This window comes from Botryllus schlosseri, chromosome 7, assembly GCF_051294905.1.
Source record: "Botryllus schlosseri isolate E-star chromosome 7, Bs_hap1, whole genome shotgun sequence".
In the NCBI taxonomy this organism is placed as follows: domain Eukaryota; kingdom Metazoa; phylum Chordata; class Ascidiacea; order Stolidobranchia; family Styelidae; genus Botryllus; species Botryllus schlosseri.
Genome location: NC_137242.1, coordinates 24119189 through 24146544, shown reverse-complemented (window position 1 = coordinate 24146544; position 27356 = coordinate 24119189). Strand labels below are relative to the sequence as shown.

At 39.5% G+C, this 27356-nt stretch overlaps 3 protein-coding genes and 1 long non-coding RNA gene across 6 annotated transcripts in view; 2 read left to right on the top strand and 2 right to left on the bottom strand.

Annotated features, from left to right (window-relative positions):
• LOC145442952 (uncharacterized) overlaps positions 1-27356 on the bottom strand; it is a 418025-nt gene that overhangs the window by 125776 nt on the left and 264893 nt on the right. The window lies entirely within an intron of this gene.
• LOC145442828 (sialate O-acetylesterase-like) overlaps positions 1-27356 on the top strand; it is a 360699-nt gene that overhangs the window by 97708 nt on the left and 235635 nt on the right. The window lies entirely within an intron of this gene.
• Positions 2947-27356, top strand: part of LOC145442796 (uncharacterized) — a 69110-nt gene continuing 44700 nt past the window's right edge. The window contains exons 1-4 of one of the 2 annotated variants that reach the window (XM_080320806.1): positions 2947-3313; positions 11180-11331; positions 16939-17002; positions 26875-27141. In XM_080320806.1, the coding sequence (XP_080176932.1) occupies positions 3235-3313; positions 11180-11331; positions 16939-17002; positions 26875-27141 (562 nt within the window). In that variant the 5' untranslated portion in view covers positions 2947-3234. The remainder of the gene's footprint in view (positions 3314-11179; positions 11332-16938; positions 17003-26874; positions 27142-27356) is intronic. The other variant, XM_080320805.1, reaches the window with a different exon arrangement.
• Positions 17635-23240, bottom strand: LOC145442839 (sterile alpha motif domain-containing protein 3-like). Of its 2 annotated transcripts, none has more exons than XM_080320860.1 (8): positions 21779-23240; positions 21398-21713; positions 21194-21287; positions 20061-20219; positions 19787-19999; positions 19593-19719; positions 19227-19306; positions 17635-18204 (listed from the first exon to the last, which is right to left on the bottom strand). In XM_080320860.1, the coding sequence occupies exons 1-8, from the start codon at positions 21981-21983 to the stop codon at positions 17950-17952; spliced, it is 1449 nt and encodes a 482-aa protein (XP_080176986.1). In that variant the 5' UTR covers positions 21984-23240; the 3' UTR covers positions 17635-17949. The 2 variants fall into 2 exon arrangements, with proteins under 2 accessions (XP_080176986.1, XP_080176985.1); XM_080320859.1 differs by having other exon boundaries at positions 21398-21719; positions 21779-23238.

Here is a 27356-nt window from a genome sequence, read left to right as displayed (position 1 = left end):
ATCTTCGGTTTTCTAATATTTTCATCTGAAATTATGGCTTGGTGGATTGTACAAGTTTTCGTGGTGTTTTACCATATCATCTCCAAATTTATAGCTGAGAGTTGGATTTGTTGAGGATGTTGGATTGGAAACATATGCTTTAGGAATCGATAATACTATTTTGGCAACGAATGTATTGTGATTTATGAAAACCCTTGCTCATCATTGCAATTTGCAGTTTCACAACGACATTCTGCCGCCCAGTGTCACTAGATACTGAGTCACATATAATATGGCATGTTCAAATTTTATTCATATTCCTCGAATCGGTTTTCTAGACCCTGAAAATATGTTTAGTTGTTCTACTTTCGCCTTTTCGAACAGCCATTTGGATTTTGAGTCAGACAAATTAAAAGTATACGATATACAGTCTACATCTAAAATCGAAATTAATAATTAATAATTAATTATTTAATTTTGTATGTAAGCAAGAAAACGATCGGATAAATTCAATCTGGGCAATCGCAATTTGCCAATATACTATTTGAAATCTTCGCAATTGGAGTTGTGTCAGTTAAATTGAAATAAGTCGGTATATATATTATATAGTCTGCATCTACAAAAAACCTATCCTTACAGTGAAAACTGGAAAATTTGAATTTAGAATTTTTTTTGTTATAACCCCAGTGCAGGGATGGCCAACCTTTTCAGCCAAAGGGCCACATTTGCTGGACGAACTATTGCGCGGGCCACTAGCCGCGCCAAGCGCGAAAATTTTTCGAAGTTCATAGGTCAGTTATATTGTCACTTTACATTATCGCGGGGCTGCTGTATAGCGCTGGGCTCAGTTTGCAAGGAATGGACTATTCGGCGCCTGGATATATCGATATCGAAAGCTTCGACCAACATGCGTCAATCATTTTGTGCCTAGGTTTCATATAGTCGACGGTCTTTCTGCGAGCGCAAACGTAAGGCCGCATATGTTGAAAGACGGTTTGTCTCAAATCGCGAATATAGTTAGACTCAATCTGAAGCATTAGGCGTTCTTTCATTTTCAAAAAGGGGTAACAATATCAAAAGCGAGAAATCGAGTGACAGCATGTTGCGCGAAGTGTGTAGAAAATTTTTACTTTAGATAAATCTATCCCAAATTATTCTGTTTTATTGTAGTGTATGAAGATCTACCAAAATCTGACTCGCTCATGGATCTGCCAATGCGTCGGAACTGATATTTTAGTCATCACATCTCAAGTATTTCGGCCAGACTGATCAATTTTTTTGTTGGCGTTGCAAGTTCACAATCTTTTCAATCCGTTTTTGATAATATTATCTAATTTCGGAAATTACCTCGCGGGCCACTTAAAACCTTCTCGCGGGCCGCATGTGGCCCGCGGGCCACGGGTTGGCCGGCCCTGCCCTAGTGGATAGGTTAGAGAAGAAAATTGTTACGACACTGACCCAAGTAGCTCTAAAATCATGTTAACCGAATACTTCCCTGACTAACGTATCTATTTGAGTGTCACTACTCATTTTCTATTTTCACGTTTTGATGATATATAATCTCTCGCTGGTGCAAAATGACCGCGACCATTGATGTCTCAAATGCTTGTCATGGTATGGTATGGTGTGATCCTCCGGTATTGGTTATGAAATGTGCAAATATTTATGGTATGTTATTGAACTTTCCAGGTATGACATGGAGCTATTGTATCATACTTCCATACAACAGTTTTGCCACAACCATGACAAAGAGCCTACTTTTGTATGGTCAAATCGATTGCATGCTTCACAAAATTTACGGACTAGCTCATATCTAAAACTGTGACTAACCAACCCTAGTCAAGATAGGTTTGACAATAAAATTGGGCAATAAAATTGGGCAACGCTAACACGAAGGAGGATAATATTATTGATGATAATTATTCGAATTGGAATACTACAAAAACGAATGCTAGTTGACACCTGTCGTTTTCCAGCATTGCATCGCGCATATTGTAACTTCCACTCCGCAAACTATCTAAAAAACGTCTGTAAATCGTAGTCTCGAAACCTTTGGAAATTACACGCATAATATTATAACGGGGATAGCATTTGCTCCGCTTCACTCAGATAACATTCGATTGCGTGGCGTGATAGCTGCGTGTATTTGTTGACGAGGGAGTGAAATGCCAAAAATATTGTTAGCCATTAGTGTTTACTGATTCGCTCATTCTCCTCAATGTCTCAATGTTTTCTGATACTTATTGGTTTTTGACGTTTGGCCGATATTTTCGAATTAATGATACCTTGCATCAAGCAACTCCAAACGCACTAATTTATTTACCATTCAGAAGAGTTAGGAATTTATGCTTTACTGACAGCAAAAGTTGTTAAGCTCAAGAACGCACCAAACCTTAGCCAATGGACGTAAGATCAGCCGAACAACAACTGCCTACCACAGCCCAACTCTTTGAACTCACGTAGCATCGCAATTGCAATTATTGAGAGAAAATGATTACCGGTCACAAAAGTCACCAAATGAAAGGGCTTCCAAGGAAGTATGCTATAGTGAGGTGATACCAATTTGAATATATTTAAAACTCTTCATGAGATTAGCAAAAACATTAAACTTTTTGTTTTATTCATTGTGTAACCATATGTCAATGACTTTACCGATATCCACAGTTTCCATATGCTGCTGTATAGCACAAATTACAGTACATTGACACGATTAACAATCATGCTATTGCTGTCCGTGTAGCTGTGTCTATGAATCATGGGGTATTGAACCACCTTATTTCAAACGTTGAAGGGAAGTCTTGAATTAATTTCGTTAAATAAAAGCCTTAGCGAAGTATATAGTAAATGTACGTTGGGCAAAGTCCGTAGTACCAAGTATAATAAATTATAAATGGATCGCGATGACTTACCACCAGGCAAGTGGTTTCTATGCCCTGGGCAGTATCGGCTTTGATTGTCGAAGGTATATCTGTTGAAAACAAGGAATTGTAACTAAGACATAAAAACCTGAAATTTTCGGTTTCTGTTGAAGATGTTGTTGCCATCCTATTTCTGCAGAACATTTAGACTATGCCTGGAACACTGCGCTGCTTTGCTTTCTATAGCAAACCTAACATTGCAAAACAAACATAATTTTAAAAAAGGGAATATGACTCATATTAACTGCATTGAAATATAACAACTCAGCAATGATTTATTTCAGTTACCGTTCACATACGGGTGCAATAAACATCGACATCTGTCTGTAGGGCGAAAATGAGTGAGGAATTGGAGTTACACAGTGTTGATGGATCAGAAAACGACAGATCACCGGAAAATATTGAAGAACCTGGAGGTGCGTACCATAGTTGGATCAATTACAATATTTTAATTCAATTACAATTACAATTACTTCCTTGCATGTTTCAATTACATTACAATTACGATTACTAAATGCTAAAATATTAAATTACAATTACAATTACAATTACTGGTAAATATGTAATGAATTACAATTATAATTACAATTACAATTACTTTTAAACAGGTAATTGATTCAGTAAATAGATGTTCTCTGACAACCGTAGCGACGTAATTAGCAACAATCTCAAGCTATTAATGTTTCATTCCTGATATGTGGAATACTCTTCAATTAAAAATAACTCGAACGTATTCGAAATATTCCTAATCACGAATACTGAAAACTACAAGCACAGAAAAATGTTTCAAGCGACTGTTAGGGTGGGTTTCAAATAGTCGACTTAGGCCCGTCGTCGGGCTTAAGCTACACGCCTCAGGCTGAAGTCGGTTTCAAAACTGTGACTTGAGGGGATTTCCCCTCCAGCGTGCGCTTTGTTAAGACAGATATCCAAGCCAGCTAGGGGGTAGGCTGAAGTCAACAGTGCTGATAACTGCTGTGCTGTTTGTTGAAGGATACTGGCCGTTCTTCTGATGTATAGCTTGGCAAATCAGATTAGATCATTTTATATTGATGTCAGGCAGTTTGGAACAATGTTTATATCACAAACGTGACAAGTTGGTATCATATACCGTTATAGTGGGATTTACAGTGGAATGCTGCAGGGGTCTTCGTATACTGAACGGATTTCAATTCAAATGGATAGCCAGAGCCCTGAGGCACACAGGACACATCAGCACTTCTTCCATAACCGCACCATATAGTATCAAGCAATGTTCCCCATGACCACCATAACCCGCGTTCGCTGGCTCCAATCGATTCGGTTACGAATATGATATGACTATGGTTACGAGACACGTGAAGTGATATTTGGGGTAAGGCGTAAAGGTGCCTAGCGTTGGACTTGCGAATCCCGCCCATTTTGGCAAAGAAAGGTCAGCGATAAGAATCCGCTACGGGTAATGATGCTGATCAGTGGTCATGGGGAACATCAGTTAATATAGCGCATGTATCGAAGAAGCCCCAAGATGAGATTTTAGGTTGCGGCAGATCAACAGATCCTTTATTGATAGCCTACATGCTACGTCAACTCATCATTATAGTTTTCTCGACTGGTTACGTCTTTTAACTTAGGCACGTTGACGTTTTGACAGTTTGGCTTTGCTGTGGTTATAGCCAAAAAGTGAACACATGACGCATCACCAGAAAATGGAAAATATGTATCATGCTCATTTTGTTGAGCCTAATCAATGTTGCACCACTTGCACGCAACTGTGATTGATTGCAGGGTTCCCCTCAACATCCATTTTCGCTCCACCCCTATGAGCATTGTCATAAATATGTTTAACTGCTACTTTCTAGAAATAGTGCCGACTACATGGAACTTTGATCAATATGTGTCTATTCAACCAGCATTGTATTGATATTCCGTTCACTGCACGCGCACCGAATTTCAGCATACTGGATAAAGATCCAGAAGTTTCGGAAAGAAAAATGACATGACTTTGCATGAAGTTGTTAGTGAATTGCTATAGATGTGAAGCAATGTTCCCTCTAATTTTTGACAAGTCTGTGCGTACACTCAAGAACTCACTACGCAGACCCTCGGAAAACAGTGCGTAACGACTAAAAAAGGGTCATGACTTCAGATTTTCTGTGTGCATAAACCGTGTCAGCACTGCGCATTTGCGCATGTATGCAGCTTAAAGGGGCCATTGATGTGAAGTGATATATGCCAATAATATTCAAAGTGCAGTAAATGCTAACGCTTCAGTAATCCAAATGTTTTGAGATATATGTCAATTCAACATTGATTTTCACAGATTTGCTACCCAGTCATAGTATCGACATAGCAGCATGATCAGTCCATGTAAAAATTATTATATAGCTGTGCAATGTGCCACCAGAGTGAGCTGCAGGCTGTGAAACAAATGATAGCACCATTCTTTTGGAACACAGAGAAAATCAAACGAGCAGTGATGTGCCAAGCCATCAAATAGGTATTTATCTATCTATCCGTATATGTGAGTGTGAATGAGCATACCAATATCCAGTTCCTTTTATATTAAGGTTTTTCTGAAAGCACTTTGCTCGAGCTTTATCCAGTTCCTCGCACCATGATACCAACACTGGGCTGTAAGTATGTCATTTCCATTCATATTCATACCATGCTTGATAATTTGTTTTGTGATAGATGCTGACCCATCTGATGTGCCAACTTATGGAGTAGCAGTTGGGAGCTGCATCTGCTAGTTGTTTGGGCAACATTTCCAACCAGATCAAGGTAAGTTTGCATTCATTACTAGGCCATCAATTGTCTGTTTGTTATCTCATTATTATTGCTATTAATTATTATCTCATTATTATTGCTATTAATTATTATCTCATTATTATTGCTATTAACATTCGTATAGTTTGCTGATGCTATGTATTACAATAGACTATTGAGTTTTGTATGGATAGCAACAGTATAAAATTTGAAAAATTCGTTCGAAATTTATTAGTTATATCTCTACCAACAGCTCACCGAAGTCCAGGCCCGAAGTCAACTATGAAGCCGAGAAGATTTGAAAATCAGTGATAAAGCAGAAGAGAATGAAACAAGTTGAGCATGGTCTCAACGTTAATAATTTAGAAGATGCTGAACAACATTAATTTGACGCTAGCCGAATCTAGAGTCAAAACATGTCTTTTGTACATTTGATTCAATTTTGTTCAGCCGTTCATGTTCGCCTGCTCCAGTTTTCCAAGCCCCTTGCAATAACTTCGCTATCTTGTGTCCAAATTTATGAACTTGAACTTACTTAAAGCCATAATGCACATTTTACCTCATTTTAACGTGTCACAAGAAATAAAGCACGAGTATGTATTGGAATGTAATCAAATGTATTGCAAAAATCTCTAGATCATGCGTTGTCGTGCAGATTTCTCTGTAGGAGTCGATACTGTGGGAGTGCGGTCAACGCTTCCAGTTGCAGTATGTCATCAAATTCAGCTCCGTCTGCCTTGTCAGCATTGCTATGATTGTAAAGGCAGAAGCAGGCTATTGTCATATCGATATTCTGAGGTTCTTCCATGAATATAGCCAATGCGCGAGATATTTTCTTCAACACAAAGCACTGCGCTCTGCCAGAGGGTAACAATATGCATGAAAACAATAGTGACTTTTTTCGGTCAAAGTTCTTGGGCATAATAGTGGCGTGAGTAATAAGTCCTCAGTGGATATTCAGCATCTCCAAGAGCATAATCCTCATCGATTAATATGCCAAAATGCTGGGCAGTTGTGTCTTCAAAAATCGGTATCACAGCCGCACTATTTCTTCGAATACTTTGCGATAACGTGCTGATCATTTGCCAGATACTTCCTCGGGGTTCCGTTCTGATCATCCGTCCGTAAATTTCAACAACTCAAGCAATTCCGTATTCCTTCACTGCATCGCTACCATACTATACGACATCAGCAAGCAACTCAAAACAATAACAACTGGCCTCGGTTCCGTGTTGAACTCGCTACAGCGACGAAGTAGACAGTAATTACTCGCAACTAACGGACTTGGCCGAGCGCGGCGCCAAATTGACATTTGAAACCGAATTAAGACCGCCGACGTCTGGCGTCTTGAGCAAGTCAATCACTGGCCTTAAGCCAGGTCTAAATTAAGACAACTTTTTGAAACCCACCCTTAAGAACAAAAGGTTTGAGCGACTTACACGGAATAGACTACAGGACAGTCAATGAAATGTAATCAAACGATAAGGCTACTCAGAGCTGAGACAGGATAATGAAATGTAATTGGTAAGGCGTCAGCGATAAGGTTGATACCGATAAGGTGCGTGAAATTAAAATAAATGCGAAAGGAAAGCACCTCCTGATGATAACTAAGAATTACGATATTTTGGTTCGCATTTACATTTTCACTTGCTCGGAAACTGTTAGATTGCATTTGATGAACATTAGGGTGCGAAAAGTTTCTGACCAAAGTAAATTTCAATATCTTTTGACATAGCAGACAGGAGGCCACGAAATAACATCATGTAACGAAGTCATTATACCAACGGGCTTGCCCGAAGATGTTTAATTATTATTTAGCGGGCCTACATTTTCCAAGACACCTCACTCAGCTCTATTACCGGTAAATATTGTTACGTGAACAAAGAGAGGATAAAAATGATAGCAATATATATGCAATCCCCGATCATATTGACCGATTATATCATGAAATATAGAAATTCTTGCGCGCTTCGCTCGTTTAGCATTTGGTGGGGGGCAATATCAACGGTTTGGGGGGAGGGATGACGAAGTGCTGTTACGTTCCTGACTGTATGCTATTATATACGTGAGTGCGCAGCGTACTAGAGTGGAGTTTACGCGTAAGTTCGTCGACGCGAGAAGACTTGCATTATCGGCATTTGCACTGGACTCAATCCTAATGAATTGATATCTTGGTAAATTTAGGGTACCGAGCTTATCGAATGCATTGAAATCCTAATCAAGGATTGCACCGCGTGTTAATTGATCAGAAAGAAGCAGACATGGAGGGTCCTGTTTGACAATCCTGTTCTCAAATCCACATTGTCTTCGTCATTATCGATGAGAAATGGCTTTAAAGTGACATTGCTGTCGTTTGAATACATTCATTAAATACGATTTATTCCTCGTATATGTGGACAATCTGACCCGCCAAGTACCTAATTTTCCTATATTCGGCCCGCCGACTGGAGAAGTTGCCCGCCCCTGGTACGGAAGGTTATGACTGTTGATGAGAGAATTCTCCAATACGAAATTCAGACTATATATACACCGAGCAATAACCATAAAACGGAGGTGAATCGGGCCATGCGCGGAAAAGATTTCAGTTCACTGGAGCGTCGCGTCCCGTTCAGATGCTTTCACGCCGCCCAAGGGGCGGGGGCACGCCGCCAGTTTGAGAACCACTGGTTTAGCCTATATTGTACTTCACTTAGTTTTCTGTTGCTACTGAAGTATGTGAAACAGTTTAGGGTAACTGAATTATCTAGTTATAACGCAGCACGCATAGAACACTGATGTAAATAGGCTAATTATTACATTTGGTGACTGTTTACTAATCCCTCAAGGCCCCTTGTCGTCATCCTGGTTCGTACCGGATTTTCACTGGGGCGACGAATAAATGATTGATTAAATTATTATTTTTGTTGTGATTGTCAGGTTTCCATGAAAATGTAATTGAAATTGTAATTGAGCAAAATTTAGATCAAATTACAATTACAATTACAATTACACAAAATAGAAATGCTTCAAATACAATTACATGAAAAAATGTAATTTATTACATTCAGCTCAATTACAAATTACGATTGACACAACTCTGGTGCGTACACAGCCTCCCAAATACAGAAGGTCAAACCGCATGCAATAGGTCAATGATATCATACTGGTCGTTATCCGACAACCTTGAAAAATCAGAAGAATTTGTTTCATTGTGAAAAGTAAAAGATGTTTCACCCTTGGCTCATACGTGAATCGAAGTATTCAAGTGAGGTGCTGGATTACCCTGCCATGTACTGATACAATATGGTTACCATATTTTGAGATCCAGAAGGAGGGCACTCTTCTCAGGCTGCAAAAGTTACTATAGCGGACGTGAAAAAGGTGATTTTTTATATCTAGATCTAGTTTCGTTGTGTTGACTAAAAAAAGGCCATGTCGCGTGATATAGGCTACCTTCATTTCATAGTTATTTTTCTGTATATAGTCCTGATTTCTTATTTCATGATTTTTCTCATCAACAGTCATAACCTTCTACGCAATCAAACTATCCGTTGGGATTGCTATAGCCTTTTGTTGGCATTTTGTGATATGAAGTTCGGGGGGCGCGACATTTTCACTCTCATAAAGGGGGGGGGGGTCTAAAATAGTTTAACAACCAATGCATTCTAATTATTTATCACTGCGGATTCCCATTTAGCAATAACAAATTCGCTCCTATCGATGTTATTCCTGACCACTGATCATCGCAGTGACAACAAATGGTAATATGGTGCCGTATTTGCTCCAGATGCCGCGGTTTGCAGGTTGCTACTGACGGTAACATGATATCATAATCGCTATATTTTACACTTCTAACAGACCAGTGATGGAAAATTGGTTTCTAGTTGGTTTCGCTATTATATACATATATTCGATTTTAAACCAAATCTTCATGATAAATGGGCCATCTACATGACCGAGGCCATCGCATGGCGATGGTAAACGGACGTATCGCCACAAAGACTTAAGAATTTGGATACTTCATTATTCCCGAAACAGACCGAACACTTCAATAAGAATTTGCAACCAAAATATGTCACTTCAGAAGACAAAGAATCCCGATATTAAGTGCCTAAACCTTCTTAATTTGGTCGCCGATCAGAAATTTTACGCCAATATCCCCAAAATTTGATGTCCCAAGTAATAACACTTGTGCTGAAACTTACTGAATGTCAATATCAGCAATTTACAAGTGACGTTTGGTGGCGTTCACGGTTAGTGCTCAGAAAATAATATTGTTTCAATTTTGGAAATCAGTGCTACAATAACTTTCGATTAATATCAGTTGATATAAATTCTGGATGCGTACGAGGAATTACTCTATCACAGGTTATAGTTGACTAATATATCCTTCAACTATCCTTTCGACCAATATTTCCGAACAATAAGTATCCAAGGTGCGTAATTGTGTGTACAGAAATGTTGAAAATTTGTCATTCATCAACATCGTAAAAAAGTACCAAAGGTTCAAGTAATTTTCTGTTACTTTTTCTGCTGACAGATGATCCACGGTCTCACTTGCCTCCCGTGTCCGCAAGCCTCTGGGCTACATTTTACACACACGCGTGAATGTCATTACAATGTTTGTGATCCTACTGTAATGGGACGGTATAACCAGGTAGCTTATTCCCAACTGTGGTCAGTAACGAAGTATTTCTACTTTTCTGAAGTACTCAAGTAGTTTTTCTCAACTTGCAATACTCATTTAGGTAAATTTAATTTTCCGCTACTACTACATCGTAATATTTAGTCGCACTTACTTTTCGCTGGTTAGGCCTATATTTCATCAAGTAGAAGCCCATTTTTTCGTCCAATGAGAGAGCGAGTGAGAGACTGATAAGGGTAATCTGAGGGATTCAAGGTTTTCACGAAGTACCAACAAGAATTTTATTTTCATAAAATACGGTTTTTGGTTGTGCTTCGCGAAAAATAGATAAGGATTGACAAAATTTTATTTTTACAAAAGTACCGATAATGAGTGGTTGCTTTCACACCGTATATTCGCCCATATGTCATGTTCAATCTCAGAACATATGGCCCAGCATAATTTATGGAACGATAGGTGTCGTAATCTAGCAATACATGTAACTTCTCGGCGTTGCCCTTCGCATGGGTCTCATGCGTCACAATACCTTTCCTCCGTTCCATTTCCTGAAACGGAGTGGTGGGGTTAACAAAGGTTAGGAACCGCTGTTCCATAGAAAACTATCATTTGCAAAGTATGATGCGGTTGAATTGTGATGATGTGGAACATTTATACCTCCTGCGATGTAGCAGCACAAATCTATCACTCTGCACAGTCCACATAGCCAGATACCAAATGTTTACCGAGCACTGGGGAATATCTATGACGGCTTTTCACAGCTAGATACTGACTTACTTTAGAAGATTCAAACCCAGCCAATTCTACCACTACTTGAATAATTTTGGTGACTTTTAAACCACCACCTGTATCTGTATTTCAGTAGATTTTTGCTCGACTACTTCGACCACCTTTGCTTAATTTCCATCTCCAGGCAAGTCATCTCCGCAAAGTGCAGTCACATTTCACGAAACGCGCCATCGCTATCAAACTTTCGAGGCTCAAAGGCGATGGAATCTGATGTTATCAGGGATGCTCATTGTAAACCTGGTGTTCATTATCGTATGCATACTTCTGACAGCTCAGGTAAATGCACTAGTCATGGTTGCTGATTTGGTCAGTAGATATTTGGCTACCAACTTGACTACCATGGCTTTCGCTTTTAACACGGGAGACGATTTCTGGAAGGCAAAATAGTAGGGATGGTGTGAACCTCTGAAAGGTTCAGGTTCGTGTGAACGCGAACTTTTTTAAAAAGTTCTGTGTGAACACGAACGTGAACCTCGTGACGTCACGTGACGTCATTTTGCTAATTTCATCTCTATCTTTCAATGAAGCGATAACCTATATATTAATATACACTATACCTAGCGACGACTCGGGCCACATATAAGGCCACAATGCTGAAGTACATATTGGTGTTTTAAACGCCGCTAAATGTATCAACTGAGGCAATCAAGGGATATAATCAGGGTTGCCATTGACATGGACTCGAAAATAAGGACAGTCGAAAAAGTAGATTAGCATGAAAAAGCGTTTTGGTACATATACTTTGTCAAAAGATTATACATTTCATACTTTTCGCCAGAAACAATCTACTCCAGCAACTCCTTGTTATTAGAAAGTTATCCATGGATCTCACGACAGCTCAGGTCTAGATTTAACTTTACTCAGCGCCGAAACCGCACTTCGTCAGCCCTCCCCCCAAAGAAACGCTGGTCTTGACCCCCATCATTGATAAATCAAGCTTCTTCACCTCGTTGTGATTAGCGGCGTCAACCAAGATTGGAAAAGGCCGTACACCAAGTCTAGACAAAATCATTTTTAAGCGTATGGAGCAAGAACTCCAATAACAATGTTTGTAGTCTTGGTCCTGGCCGAAGAAAACTTATTTGCGTTGTTGGAATCGCGGAATGTTCCTTCGTACAATTGCGATGTGCAATCGTTGGCAAGGCATTATTGCTGGCTTTGACAGTATGGAATACCCAGGTACCCTCTGCAGCAGCTTCCTTGTAGTCCGTGGTCGTTGGTGCTGATCGACTTGTGGAAAAATTATTCATCGCATGGCTCCAATTAATCATTATTACACACTTCTTGTGTTTTGGGCTATCAATGGGAGTTGAAATAACGGTCTTTCTTATAGCCTCCACGCTTGCAGATATTGCAATGTGTGAAACACTCTTCCTTCAAGCTTCGTTAGATACCTTTTAATTCTATCTCATATTCATCACGAAAAACGTTCTTACGCCTGTTAAGTGTTCAGTATTCATTTTAACTAATCAGATTTAGCCTTGATTGTAGCTAAAACTATATGCAATATATGCAATATATGCAATGCAATTCATGCAATATAATTTAGATAAATTTACCAATGATTTATTGCTTTACTACTTTTTAACCAATGTGTCGACTGCACTGCGCCTTTTTTCACTACGCAATAAATGCTGCCTTTCTCACAGCTTGAGCTTATTCTGCTGTAGACCAAACAGCAGGAACCTGGCACTGCTGTTTACTGCCAAAATGACGTCCGCCGCGGTAGCTTGGTACAGACGAAATCGCTAAACCACCACTCACTGCCCTAGCTATCTCACCACTTAGCAGTCATGAAATCTCGACGCAAAAGCATAATTTCAGAATCTTATGCAACACAGATAGATAGTCCTACCTACCTATGGGTTGGGGGTTTATCTAAGCTGCTACTCGCCATATCATCCGTGTAATCGGTGTCTTATAAAAAGCCTAGAAGTGGGCCGTGCTACAAGTCGGCAGCGACGGAATAAAATGAAGATTATTGGCCTGGTGTAAATGACCACAGCTGTCGACAAACACCATGAATAAAACAAGCAAACAAACAGATACCAGAGGAATACGATGGAAGTTCAGTAGTGGTTGGAAATAAGACAAAATAAGGACACAAGTCGAAAATAAGGACATTTCTTAGAAATAAGGACAGTTGAGTTTTCTAAGACAAAGCCCTTCAAAATAAGGACAAATCTTAGAAATAAGGACGGTATGGCAACCCTGGATATAATACTCCCATAAAATCAATATCTTCCGTCGCTCTGCCAACAATTTCGACGAGGACTTACGAAGAAATATATGCTTACGCCTTGAAGGTCTAGCCAGAGCGGACAATGTATTCGGCGTCTGGGTATATTGCTACATTGATATTGAGTTTAAAACGGGTTTCTATACTTGCTACAGATATTACCACATTAACAAGTTGTACGGCAGTAGCCAACACCTCAATCGCACGGATTTGGTTTTAATGATACAGTAAAGATATGAATTCAAGATTGACCCCGTACGCCTGCTAGATTTTTTGCATCAGAAAACGATATCAATCTCATTGATTGGTTGAATAAGCATCATTCGCTGACCACGTATTCGGCTCGTGATGTTGTGTGATTGCGGTTCAAGCTCACAGCAGAGTGTCACTAAATATCCACAAACGGAAAGCTGGATATTTCGAGCAAACTATTGTAACAAAGCAAGTAAAACCTTTTAGATTGTCAAGGTGCATGTGCGTTTAGTGTTGATTTTTAATGCTGCCAGCGCCATACATCGAGTTGCCCGCAGTTGAAATATAATGAATTTGAACCGAAGATGTTACAATGAAGTGAAAATTGTAATCTATGAAAAAGGTTCACAGTGCAGAACCTACCAAGGTTCTGTTGTGAACGCGAACCTCTAAATTTCCGAGGTTCACACACAGAACACGAACGTGAACCTCGCGTTCACACCATCCCTACAAAATAGTACAACGTGTCGTATTATTATATCTTGTTGTATATATTACAAACTACCATTACTACTAAATTTCACGCTGGTGACGTATTTCATTTAGTGATACGATTAGCGTTGTGTTTAAAACAAAAATCAATTTAAAACAAAGATGTTTAAAACAGAGCCCTTGTTTAAAACATACTTTATATTGTCGTTTTTGTTTCGTTTTTTTTGCAATGACATCACGAATATTCCATTGTGATGCCATGGTGGATTGACATTGACAAGTGAAAATATTGGATGAATATACTCCTTTGACGAAATAGGCATCCAAACCCTGTCATATATGGACCTAAAATATCTTTAACCAGGACTACATCGTCATGGAGCATTTTTATGGTCGGCGGTCATCATCATCAATACATGCATTCCGTACCGATGATCTATACCTATGTAGGCCTACTATAGCAGTTATACCAGCTATTTCGCGGGTTCCAACCATCTCATATCGTAAACGTCGGCTAAATCTGGTGGTAATCAATAGGGATGGTGAGATCGTGAGGTTCACGTTCGCGTTCAGTGTGTGAACCTCGGAAATTTATAGGTTCGCGTTCACAAACGAACCTTGGTAGGTTCTGCACTGTGAACATATATTACAATTTTCACTTCATTATAACATCGTTGGTTGAAATTTATGCATGACGCAATCCATGCATGACGCTGGCAGCAAAAAACAGTACCAGGAGGCGCCTTGACAGTTTCAAAAAATGTACTTGCTTTGTTACAAAAGTTTGCTCGAAATATCCAGCTTTCCGTTTGTGAATATTTAGTGACTCTCTGCTGTAACCTTGAACCGCAATCACTTAACATCAAGTGCGACATACACTACATGTAGTAAGCGAATGATGCTTATTCAACCAATCAGTGAAATTGATATTGTTGTCTTATGAAAAGCTAGCAGGCATACGGGGTCGATCTTGACTTGTTTATTGTATCATAAAAACCAAATCCGTGCGATTGGAGTCTTGGAAACTGTTGTATAACTTGTTAATGGGGTAATATCGGTGGGAAACCCGTTTTGCATTCTGCTAAATATCAACGTAGCAATATTCGGACGCCAAATACTTTTTCCCGTCTGGCCTAGAGCGTTGAGGCGTATGGTTATATTCCCTTGCAAGTTGTTGGCGAAGCAAAGGAAGATGTTGATTTTATGGGATTATTATATCATTTGATTGTCCAATTTTATACATTTGGCAACGTTTAAAACGTCAATATGTACTTCAGCATTGTGCATAATGTGGCCCGAGTCACCACTAGGTATCGCGTACACTATTATAGGCTATTACTTCACTGAAATGTATGGTTGGAAATAGCAATATGACGTTACGCGGCGTCATGAGGTTCACGTTCGCGTTAACACGAACCTGAACCTTTCGGAGGTTCACACCATCCCTAGTAAACAACCGTAGGCTCATAGAACACGTATTTGGAAAGTATTTACACGCATATGGCATAATTATACAACTTAAAAAAAAAATTAAGGACTTTGTTCAAAACATGTTTTAAACATGGTGTTTCAAACAACCATTTGTTTTGAATGCAACCTTAGATACGATACGATACAATACGCATATATTTTGTTTTACGATTGTTGATATACAATGCTCCAGTTCACTAGCCGATGATTACCCCAGACCAGTGATAAATATTTGTGTTTATTTTAATACGAATATACTATCCTATAGTACAGGGGTGGGAAACATACGGCCCGCGACGGGATTTTGAGCGGCCCGCGGAGAGTTTCTGTCCTAAAAGTGAAATTCTAATCTGAAAGTATTGACAAATTTTATGCGTCACAGAATGAATCCAAGTTGAACAACCCGAGAGGGATGGTCACGAAGCTACTTATGTTCTGTTTGGGTCTACAATACATACATTTGCGTGCAAACATTTTCGACCATGAACATCAGCAAGACAAGGCGGCGTTCCATTATAATTGATGTTCACGTGCAGTCTTTACTAAGGGTTTCTACGTCCGACATGCAGCCAGAGCTAATAATCGTAATATTCGTCAGATTATATTTCTTGTCCGAAAAAGATACACACAATGTGCAATGTGATAAGACACAATGCGATGTAATGAACAGATAGGAGGATGTCGAACGACCAGTTGCAGTTGCCGTAGCAGTTGCAGTCTCAGTCTCTTAAACTGCCATCCACCGCGGCCTAGTACCCGATGTCGCAGTTCGTTTTCCGATGTGTTGTCGCTATTCCGTGACTCTGTATAGCTCTTTCCATTCCTTGTAAGTGCGCTCTTTCATCGGATCTTTTTCTGGGCTTTTTTGTCGCCGTAAGAACAGCCCAGGAAAACCTTCGACGCGGAATCGAGCCCGGGCCGCCCGGGTGGCAGGTGCTTATCGTCATCACTACGCTATCCGAGTTCAAAGAACTTGTTTACAATTTTGATTCACAACGGATGTCTGATTGACTCAACTATTTCAAGAGCTATTGAAGTATACATTAGGCTATTATATCCATTAAATACTGTTTTCCGGCTCTTCGCTTCAACTACAAGTTTACACTAAATACGATTGATTCCTTGTATAGGAGGATAAATGCCTGATTAATGTATTAATACTTGTAATCCGGTCAGCCGAGTACTTTATTTTCCCATATCAGGCCAACCTACCTGAGAAGTTGCCCGCCCTGCTATAGCATATTGAAGTTCCGTACCTCCACGAAGCTCTTTAAGCTATTGTTAGAAGATTACTTGCAATTAATTACCCCAATTTCAGATTTCTCGACTTGAACCATGATCATGCATTCGCCAACCGGAGTATTGCAGATGCTGTTTTGCTGCGAGTTTACGTGTGAAATAGCAGTCTGTATAGGAAACTGTCGTAGGCTGAGCGCTTGCGAAATTGTCCTCATGCGCTACTGCAATCACATTTAATCATTATATTGCAGTACAGGACTGAGATTGAAGAATTGAAGCATCGGAATAATGTCATGAATCAACCAAAAACAGCTGGTGAGTGACCATTGTGAAACTAGTATTAGGATGTATTAAGTTAGTGACGTCAAACTAGTTTTCATTGTGGGACGTTTCAGCCTATACGACTCAATTCTGGAGCCTGTTACAGTTGTAACTTGATATGTTTCAAGTTCAAACTTATTGAAATTTTTTGTAAATATATGCCTACAAGATAGCATCCGGCGTGGATTCGATCCCTCGTCGGGTCAGACCAATGACATGAATGATTAGTAACAGTGGTATACAAGGCTTCCCGGTTTCAAGGCTGGTACTCATCATTAGCGGGATAGCATGCACTGTAAATCTAAAAGGTGGAGATTTCCTACATTAAAACTGGTTCACCATTTTGACCATTTCTGGTGGAATGCAACTCCACCCCCCATCATGGTGGAAATACTTTCCACCCTATATGGGGGAATACCGTCCCCCCTATATGAGGATTACCTTCCACCCTATATGGAGGAATACCCTCCACCCTATATGGGGGACTACCTTCCGCCCTATATGGGGTAATACCCCCCACCCTATATGGGGGACATACCTTCCACCCCAACCTAGCTGTCAGCTGCCACACATCTTTGCTTTATGCAATACTGCAGAATACAAATCCAATTAAAAACATACAAGTATGGCATTTCATGCATTTTATTAGGCGTATTCGAACAGTCATTACTATAGGGTTACCATATTACGGAATCGAAAAAGGAGGACAATTTTACCAATGCAGGAAAGTTAGTTGATCAAGAATGACAGCAGATTTTGCTATTTTTTGCTGGAAAACTTTTGGTGTTGAATGGGAGTGATGACTCCAGAATTACCATCTTTTCACTTAAATTTAGTGGTGTTGACTAAAATTAAAAGTAGGCACTTACAATCAACTTCCGAATGACCCGCTCGAACCTCCGTATGGTAACCCTACATAACTATGATGACAGTTCCATTGTTTATGGCAACATATTGGTAGTCCTCACAACGGAATTTGTCAGCTCTACGCCAGGCAGCTTTAGCAGGTATGACGAAATGAAGGTGAGGGTGTGCTTGATAGTCTTCTGAAACTTGATGTTAAATATCCAATGAGCTGCGATCAGAAGAGCAAGTGCTTCATCAAAACTTTCAATATTTTTTGAGAAGATGAGTCCATCCAAGTGCAGGCTCCATTGCAAATTGTAGACCATCGTTGGATATGGAGAGATAGAAACCTGAAAGATATATTACTATGAAATCTTCGGACTTCAGATCATTATGATATCGAGATAGGTTTAGTACATGGGACAATTTATATTACCAATGCACAAGTTATTAACATGACTTTGTGTCACAAAGTGTTGCTCATTTGATTTATACTTTTAAAAATAATCTTGTCAAGTCAGTCTGCTTTGGTCGCAATGAAGTATATATTTCAGTCACGATGAAGTATATATTTCAATCTCATGAGCTCCAATCCATTACTAAAGCTATGCGACGCCTGTACCAGGTCTATGGAACTATTTAATTGAGCAATTTTGACACTTTCTATTGGTAGAAGTTGTTGGGGCATATCAGAAATATGAATTGACTCGTGACTCGGTTATGAAACACTGGTCTACCACTATGGTCATTTACACCGGGCCGGAATTATTTATTTTTCATTCCGTATTTGCCGACTTGTAGCACGGGCCACTTCTAGGAATTTTGTAAGACACCGCTTACACGGATGAGATGGCGAGGTAGAAACCAGACCAGAACTACAACTACTGAATTTTCAAAATCAGCAACTACAACAGTGGTTATCAACCTTTTTGTCTTCTCGGACCCCTTTTGGACCGTTACGGACCCCACGGGAGCGTGCAAAAAATGACTTTTCTTGAAAATATTTTTATCAGTAGGCTCTTGGCAATTTAGCAATTAAAATGAGTCTCACAGCAGGATATTTCATATCAGACGGCCATTCTGTTGATGTGAGTTTGGAGTTTTTAATGAAGCGAGGCGGCCTCGTGATTTTCCTAATTAAAAAAACAAACACAAATTACGTTATCAACTATGTTATAAATTTAGAGGCTTCGCAGACCCCTGAAAATGCTTCGCGGACCCCCGGTTGAGAACCACTGAACCAGAACTACAACTACTGAATTTTCAAAATCAAATAAAAAAAACCTTAGTTAGTTTACCATCAACTAACTAACTGTTTAGTTTTAACAACGAGTATTATACATAATACATCATCTATCTACGAACAGCTTACCTCTCCAATATGAAGAAAATTGTCATATCCTTCTCCAAACATGGATGGTATACCAGCACGCCAATCCACCACTCCATCACCTACAAAGCAGACGCAGGTTATTAGAACCATCGATGATTACTTCTAGTGTTCCGATATTTATTTTGAACGCGTATAATTTTCGGAAATGAATCCAACTGTAACCGGCTGGTACGAGACAATGTTATTGTGAAAGCCACGATTATTGGTGCGGCGCAAGTCAAACAAGTTTCTACAATTGCCTCGCAACGGCAGAAGTTAGAGAGCCACTGCACTTGAATTCATTCGAAAAAAGTTGTTAGCGGAAAATTTGCAATGCCACACAATTTCATGAAATAATATTCTCACCAAGTAATCCTTGAATAGTCTCGGGAACTTTAGGCCACTTTATTTTGCCTTGAGCTATATTGTAGCGGCTCTGTGTTGTGTGCTTCAAAATATCAAACCCAATCAAGGTTTCAGCCTCTTTCAACATCTTAATATACATAAAATATGATACACCTGTAGCAATGACAATTCATACTCTAGACTACTGTACTTACCCATTGAGCATCCCATAGTGATGGATAGGTCAGGAGTATCTCCGATAACTGAGCCCCTTCTAAAATCTGATTTCTGCGGTGTTGGTGGGTCCTCTTCATTCGGTCTAGGAGCGTGACTTGGTTTGGCTCCCACTTTTTAACTTCTTGTTGTATATCTTTTATGTGATTATCAATGCTGTGTTGATCTCCGACAAGATCCGGACAGAAATTATCCTGAAAAATTAGAATTTAACTAGCTCATCTCAAAACCAAGATAAAAATTAACTGGACTTACAACCCTGGCTCTTTTGCATCTTGAGCTGCTGGTTTCTTCTTCCTCAATAACATTCCTTCGTTTTGTACCATACTTCTGCTTCATCTGATTCACCAATTTAGCTTGTAACGGTCTTCGATATTCATTGAACTTCTGCTTTAAGGCAATATGCCACGAGCCCTGAAGAAATTGCAATTATTGTTACACTCGACTCTGTAGAGGGCACTAATACCAAAACCAAGAAAAAAAACCTAAACAGCCCGCAAAGTCTGAAAATCGGCATTGTTTCAACAGTGGCAGTGCCACGACACAATGAACATAACAATGGTCAATTTTGTTGAGCGATTGTTGGGAACAATGCCGATTTTCAGACTTTGAGGTGGTTCCATTGCATGGACTCAAGTCGCGATTTGTGGGTGACTCGACTTGACTCAATTCTTTTAAAAAAAAAATACGTTAAATGACTCGACTCGAATCAATTTTTCATTGCAACTTCGAAAAATAGTTATTTGAGTATGAGTCCTGATACCTGGCAAAATAGGGCCAGAAACTGTTAAGACTGAGGAAAATTACGGTATTCTGGATGGGAGCCAATCACTTTAGCAGAATTGACAAAAAGTGGATTGAACTGAAAACCTAACATTGAACGTAACGACTTGGACTTGGCTTATCTTGTAGTTATTCTGGAATTGGGGTTATTGCCTTCAGAAATACATTGAAGCAGCGTACAGTGTACAGGTATAGTCATGACAACAGAGACCATAGGCGCCGACTTACGAGGTTACGAGGTGGCGCAGGTTCGGACATATTGATTTGCGAAAAATGTCGCCGAGGCTGCGTAATACCAGCGCGTATTTAATTGTTCACCAGACATCAGTGACTCGCTAATTGACAGCGCTTCCGGACTCTTTGGCAAGCTTATCATACGCCAAAAATCGTCAACAAGAATAGATTATATCAGGCATGGGCAATGTGCGGAAATTTGTTTGGGCGTCAACACGTAATTCAATTAGTATGTGTTGGCGGCCGTCGATATTGGTGCGTATAATACGCTGATATGAAAACATACATTAGTCCGGAATTCACCTGTAATGGGCAAGGACAGTTTACTATGGATATTTGCCCAGGACTACAGGTACATGCAGCTGACTTACATAGCTGGAATTTTCTTCGTTATTGTCTTTCAAAACTGGATAGTTTCTTATTAATGCCGAGCATACTTCTTGATACTGACGCGCAGTGGGGTACCTGTTAGATAGATCGGCATATAGTTACCTGATATCTATCCAAACTAATGAAATGCATGCACGAGTTTCAAAACAAAATACGATGGATGAATTGAATAGAATGATACTTACAAAGTATATTGTAAAAGATCTTGAAAGAGAATTGTCCTGATCTCTTTTCTCAGTCTTGATGGAATTACAATATTGCCAGCGCTACCAGGTACTAGGTGTTTGATGCGTTGCACCAGGTATTGAGGAAAAGTTGGGATGTTGTAGACCACAGGCCATCGTCGGTATGAACGTGAAAGTGATGATTCAACTGGATCATTCGTCACAATAGATTCAGATGAATCCAGTAATGATTCAACTGAATCATCCATCACATCACGTTCAGATGAATCCACAGTTAGGGAGTCGTTAGTGATGCTGCTGTCGCAAACGCTTTGTACTTTTTCTTGGAAAATTGGGTATAGAGGTGAAAAAATTGATAATTGAAGTCAAGCCTAAACTCACCCGTAACAAGGACTCTAATCCGATCATTGTCTTTTACATCAGCATCAGACAGATCAACCCAATCAGTAAACTCCTTATCATAACACTGAATATTCAAGAGTTCCGGCGCCAAATCAAATTTCAGTGCAACAGATGATGGTATATCCTCTTTTGTGCACACATTAATGATCTTGTTGTTGGTATTGAATGTAACTAAAAGTCTCATAATTATTTAGGACTGAAATTACAAATTACAATTAGTTTTCAATTACATCTCACACCAAGTGATCTAAACGGACATGATGGTGGTCATCGACTGCGTAGGCATCTAAAGGTACAAATGATTTTTCATCGTCGGGGTAAAGCAAATATTTCACTTCAGAGTTTTCCACAATGTGACTGTGAATTTGTCTAGAAAAGAAAATTGTGACGCCAGAAAGATATCAGAAGAGTTCCTTTCATTCAAACAATGAAAATCCAAATTGTAAATATGCAGCTACTGCATGATGGTAAAACCATAGCCTTTATATAAAGGCTTATATAAAGGCTATGGTAAAACTATAAATACAGAACCAGTTTGAATACCCAATAGCTCTATACCTATGGTATGCATGAATATAAAAATGTACTCTTCCTAGATTATTTCTTGCATTATAATCACCAGTTGGCTTACTTGAATTATTTTCCCACCAAACCAGCAGAAAAACAGTATCGGGTCATCAGATGCATCATTCTCATCTCGCAGGTACTGCTAACTGCTTATGGCAAGTTCATTGTATTTTTAGTCACGAGCGATACCGGTACTCAATACGAAATCGATTAGGCAGATGGCATAACTTATGAACTAAAATCAACAATACTCATAATTGTGATTAACTCAAAATCAGTGAATATAAATATCTTTTTCTGTCGACTGACTGACTGACTGACGGCGGAGAGCGCGCATCGCGTACATTCGAAATTGCCAGAGTCCCGGATGCTGAATTAGCGCCGGTCACGGTTCATTGGTGAGAATGTTGGCAATGATAATATACGTTAAAGGTTTTGGATATGCTACAGTCGTGAAGGATATTGAAATAATTATCACAATCCATTATTAATATTCAGATATTTTCAAATTTACTAATCCCTTTACTGGTTTAACCACTTGAACAAAAAATGTTTAAAATTTTATCAATATTCCCAAATGCACGCGACTGTGACTTTATATTGAGTGAAAAAACAACACTCGACTCGAAATTCATGTCTGATGACGTTATTAACTAGAAGCCAGTATCGACTGTCATGTTTTAATTAGGCAATACGACAGTTTGCGAACAGTCATTTCTGATTTCCACCATGTCAATAATTCTTTTCCACCAAATAGGGTAGACTATTGATTCCTCCCTCTTTCCACCCTCTAAATTCCTCCATATGTGGTGGAGATACGGTGGATAAAAGAAGGAAAAGTATCTTCCTCCATTTTCCTACCATTTTTTCCACCTTTTAGATTTACAGTGTGGAGGCCTTGGAGGGGTGGTGCAAGTCTTCCAATGCCTAGGCTCTATGCTCCTTCTCGCCATCTCATGCGTGTAAGCGGTGTCTTAATAAAACCTAAAAGTGGGCCGAGCTACAAGTCGGCAGCTACGGAATAAAAATGAAGTCAATTGACCTGGTGACCATAGCAGTCGAAAAACACCATGAATACCACAAAAACAACAACAAAATCGAAAGCCTCATAAGGCTATTTCCGCACCTTGTTTGTCTAGCGGAATATGTACATCGTGCACTGATGATATGCATATGCACATATCGTGTGTGTGTGTGTGTGTGTGTGTATCTAGGGTTGCATTTAATGAAAAATCAATTTAAAATAAATATTTTAAAACATGTTTTTTATTGTTTCTTTCAAGTCATGACGTCACGAATATTCCACTGTGACGCTATAGTGGATTGACATTGACAATTGAACATATAGGGTAAATATAGCTCCTTTGACGAAATATCTACGTATTATAGCTAGGCCTATATCGGGTGGTAACTGTCCGTTGACTGATACAACATGTTTTTGGGAAGAATTCACACAATTATGGCCTAATTTTGCAACTTAAATTTTTTATTTTTTCAAAAGACCTTTGTTCTTAACATTGTTTAGATCATGTTTTAAACAAAGTGTTTGAAACAGCCATTTGTTTTAAATGCAACCCTATGTATATACACCCTCCTATTCCTAAATATCATAGAAACTAATATTGAACACCTCTCGATTTGCATTCTCGATACTACAGCCTCAATCGAAATTGCTCACCTTATGACGTGGTAGGTGACATGAAAACCGTTGTCTGTGGGAAATACTGAGGAAGCGAAACGATTTAGAGCCGAACCTAAATGATTTGCTGTGAAACTTCAATATACATGGACTACTGTAAATAGGAATAGCCGTTCAAGCCGCCCTCGTCACGCTAATTATTAAACGTCATGCTCACAGCGAGGATATAGCGAAACAAATCCATTCACGCCTTGAAATAATTTTGCATCATTATTTTGCAGAAAGGGATATCGTATAGGGCAGTGCTCTTCAACCTTTTTCGCAATGGTACATCATTTAATGTTTTCTCAAACCCAGTACGACCCAGTTCAAATGATACAACGAATTCGTAGTACTGGGAATCAGGAGAAATAAAGCTGGTATAGGAAACGTTATTGATAAATTCTAATTATCGCCTGAGATTACCTGATATAAATCTCATACAGGGGTACTCAATCGGCGGACCGCGAAGCAGTTTCTTGGCGTCCGCAAACCTCTATATTTACAACATGATTATAATCTATTGACTTAACTCGCCAACGTATTTTCTGCTAGCAGTTCTCAAAAAATAGTTGCTCATTTGTGACGTAGGGGTTTGCAAGTCATTAAAGGTTAAGAACTGTACAGAACTGGATTTCATTCTCCTAGTCAACACATTTATTTTTATTTTATCAGAAATATCAGACATTAAATCGTCATTTCATAAGAACAGAGTTTCCAGTTTGAAATGGGAGAGAGTCTGACCCCAAAGAGCCACCCGCTGGCTACGCCACTGTTAGCAATGATGGCTCTGAACGAGCAGTGGCTGCACAGTGCACAAACATCATTCAACAGAACACCGACATCCCAATTAATTCGCTCAACACCACGGCACGTGTTTTCTAGTTGTTCGGCAACTAATCTTTTTTCAAATCTGCGACTACAACTAGAACTACCGAATTATCAAAATCTGTAACTAGAATTAGAACGAGTAGTTACTCTATTTTTTAAATCCGTAACTAGAACTAGAACCAAAACTACTCAATATTTTAAAAATCAGCAACTAGAATTAGAACTAGAACTACTAAAATAACCGTTTGTTAGTTGACCATCAACTAACTCAGTGGTTCTCAACCGGTGTGCCGCGACACACTAGTGTGCCATTTACGTCTCGCAAGTGTGCCGCGAGCGATTTCTTCGGAAGTTTGAAATTATGCGTAGTATAATTCTGGTTTGTAGCAAATGATCAATAATCTAAATTGATCTTGATGCGAAGTTTGTACATTTGACAAATCAAAATTGATATTATACCCGCAATCAATATCCCCTCGAATTCGCTTTACCGGCAGAAATACATTGAACTGTATAAATTGCCAGTGTTCAATTGTCGTGGAGCACAAAGCCTCATTCGGCTATATGCACCACTGTCTTATCTTATCAATACAATACAACACCAGCGAGAAATGAACTCCTTTGGAATTGACGTTCGCGTTTGCAAATTCGAATTTCGAACATGGTAATCCACATCATGATTGTCAGGTATGGTGCCGGCACTTCCGTTAAAATAAAGGCTTATAGCACAACGTTGTGCTACTGTCGCCGAATATGAGTATTGAGAAGTAAGGTTGATCAAGTTATATCAGATAACAATCCTCTTCGCTTCGCCGCTGAGGTTATAATCTTGGTTTGTTGGAAGTATGATTGAACTGCGGGTGTCTGCCAGTAGAACTATTGAGGAATGGCTATCCTCAAGCGGTCTACGCGATCTGCGTGAAAATGCGTGGTATAGCCTGGTATAGCCTGCACCTCAACGCCTCCGTTTTCGTTATTGGCGATCGTGGTTTACCTCTTCGACAAAATCCGGCAGTTGGCAGATTTATTGTCAAACAGCCCGAAGTTTCTGTGAGGTCGTAGGCCTATATCAAAATAACCCCTTCTTACTTTCGTCTGAATGCGCCTTGTTTGATATATTCACGAAGGAACGATATTCTGGCCCGAGGAAAACGACGACTTTCTATCACGGTTTAGTAAGCTATATGATGGACGTTTTACGTACAAAAGATTACTTTTAGTTTATTTAAAAAAGGGAGCACAGAAACATTTTGGATTGACTGCAGTGGTGGTCACATTAGTCGGCGTAACTACTGGGTCCTAATAAGTATTCTGGTAGTTTGCAGGTGCCGTAAGCCAAAAAAGTTCAGAACCACTGTGATGGTGTGCCATCCAAACCACCGAACTAACTAAATGTTTAGATTGTACAAGTCTGTATATAATACCTAGTTCCAATTATTTTGTCGTGAAAACCCATATCTAGTTTGATAGTACGGTGTTACGGAAGATTTTGCCATCTAAAAGTGAAGCGTACAAATAAAAATTTTAGATGAAATATAGTAACCACTGCATTCGTGGAAACATTAAATAAATCTTCAGTATATTTTGCGCAAGGAAAAACGAAAATCTGAATATATGAATGAATTTTGCAATGTGATCTCAAAGATATATAGAATTATAAAACTTTATGTCCCTATGACTACGATACTATAACTACGCCATCTGTACTGTTACACCACCTTTCGTCGACCCGCCATAACGTCCCTGCGCCACCTCCATATCGCCCATTGAGTGTTTGCGCCCCCTTTAAATTCCAAACTGCCCCAAGGGGGGTGCTGACGACATGGTTAAGAACCACTGAAGGGGAGCAACGACGATCGTTATCATCGGCCGTGCTAGGCATTAATAGCAAAGAACCACATCCACAAACCGTGCGTGGGCATGCTGCCGAGTGTACAATAACTTTACGATTTAATACCCTTCGGTGTACTATTGAATGCAAATGTATCTCACCTCACAGCTGAGCAAGTTGCAAATGTACAAGACGATCATCCAAGGAAGTCCACGCTAACAAAGGCTCTCCCAGACGCGGTTGAAATTGGCAACAAAAATCCAAATCAAGTAAAGGGCAATGTGCAGGGTAGGTTAGCAGGACCCAAAGGTCAAAAGGGTGAACCTGGAGATCGTGGAGCGAATGGTACCAAAGGCGAGACAGGTGTGGCTGGAAAACCTGGGGCACAAGGTTCGCCTGGAACTATTGGACAGCAGGGTGTACCGGGAATACAAGGTGAGACAGGATATCTAGCAGGATTGTATGACTTGACTCGAGTCCGACTCAAGTCGCGATTTTTGTTTTGACTCGATTTGTATCGAGTCATTATCTAAAATAGGGAAAATGAATCGACTCGACTTGACGCAATTTGTGTATTGACTCGACTTGTCGGTAGGGTTGGACACAAAAATCCGAGTACTCGAATCTGAATCGAGCAATTATTTCATATT

Bases quoted from the DNA above. Each gene is read 5' to 3' on its own strand.
- LOC145442839 (XM_080320859.1), bottom strand. From the start codon at position 21,983: ATGAGACTTTTAGTTACATTCAATACCAACAACAAGATCATTAATGTG. The intron at 20,000-20,060 runs GTAAGTCCAGTT...CTAATTTTTCAG, and splicing joins GATGCAAAAGAGCCAGGGTT to GATAATTTCTGTCCGGATCT. The intron at 18,205-19,226 runs GTAAGCTGTTCG...TATATCTTTCAG, and splicing joins ATTTTCTTCATATTGGAGAG to GTTTCTATCTCTCCATATCC.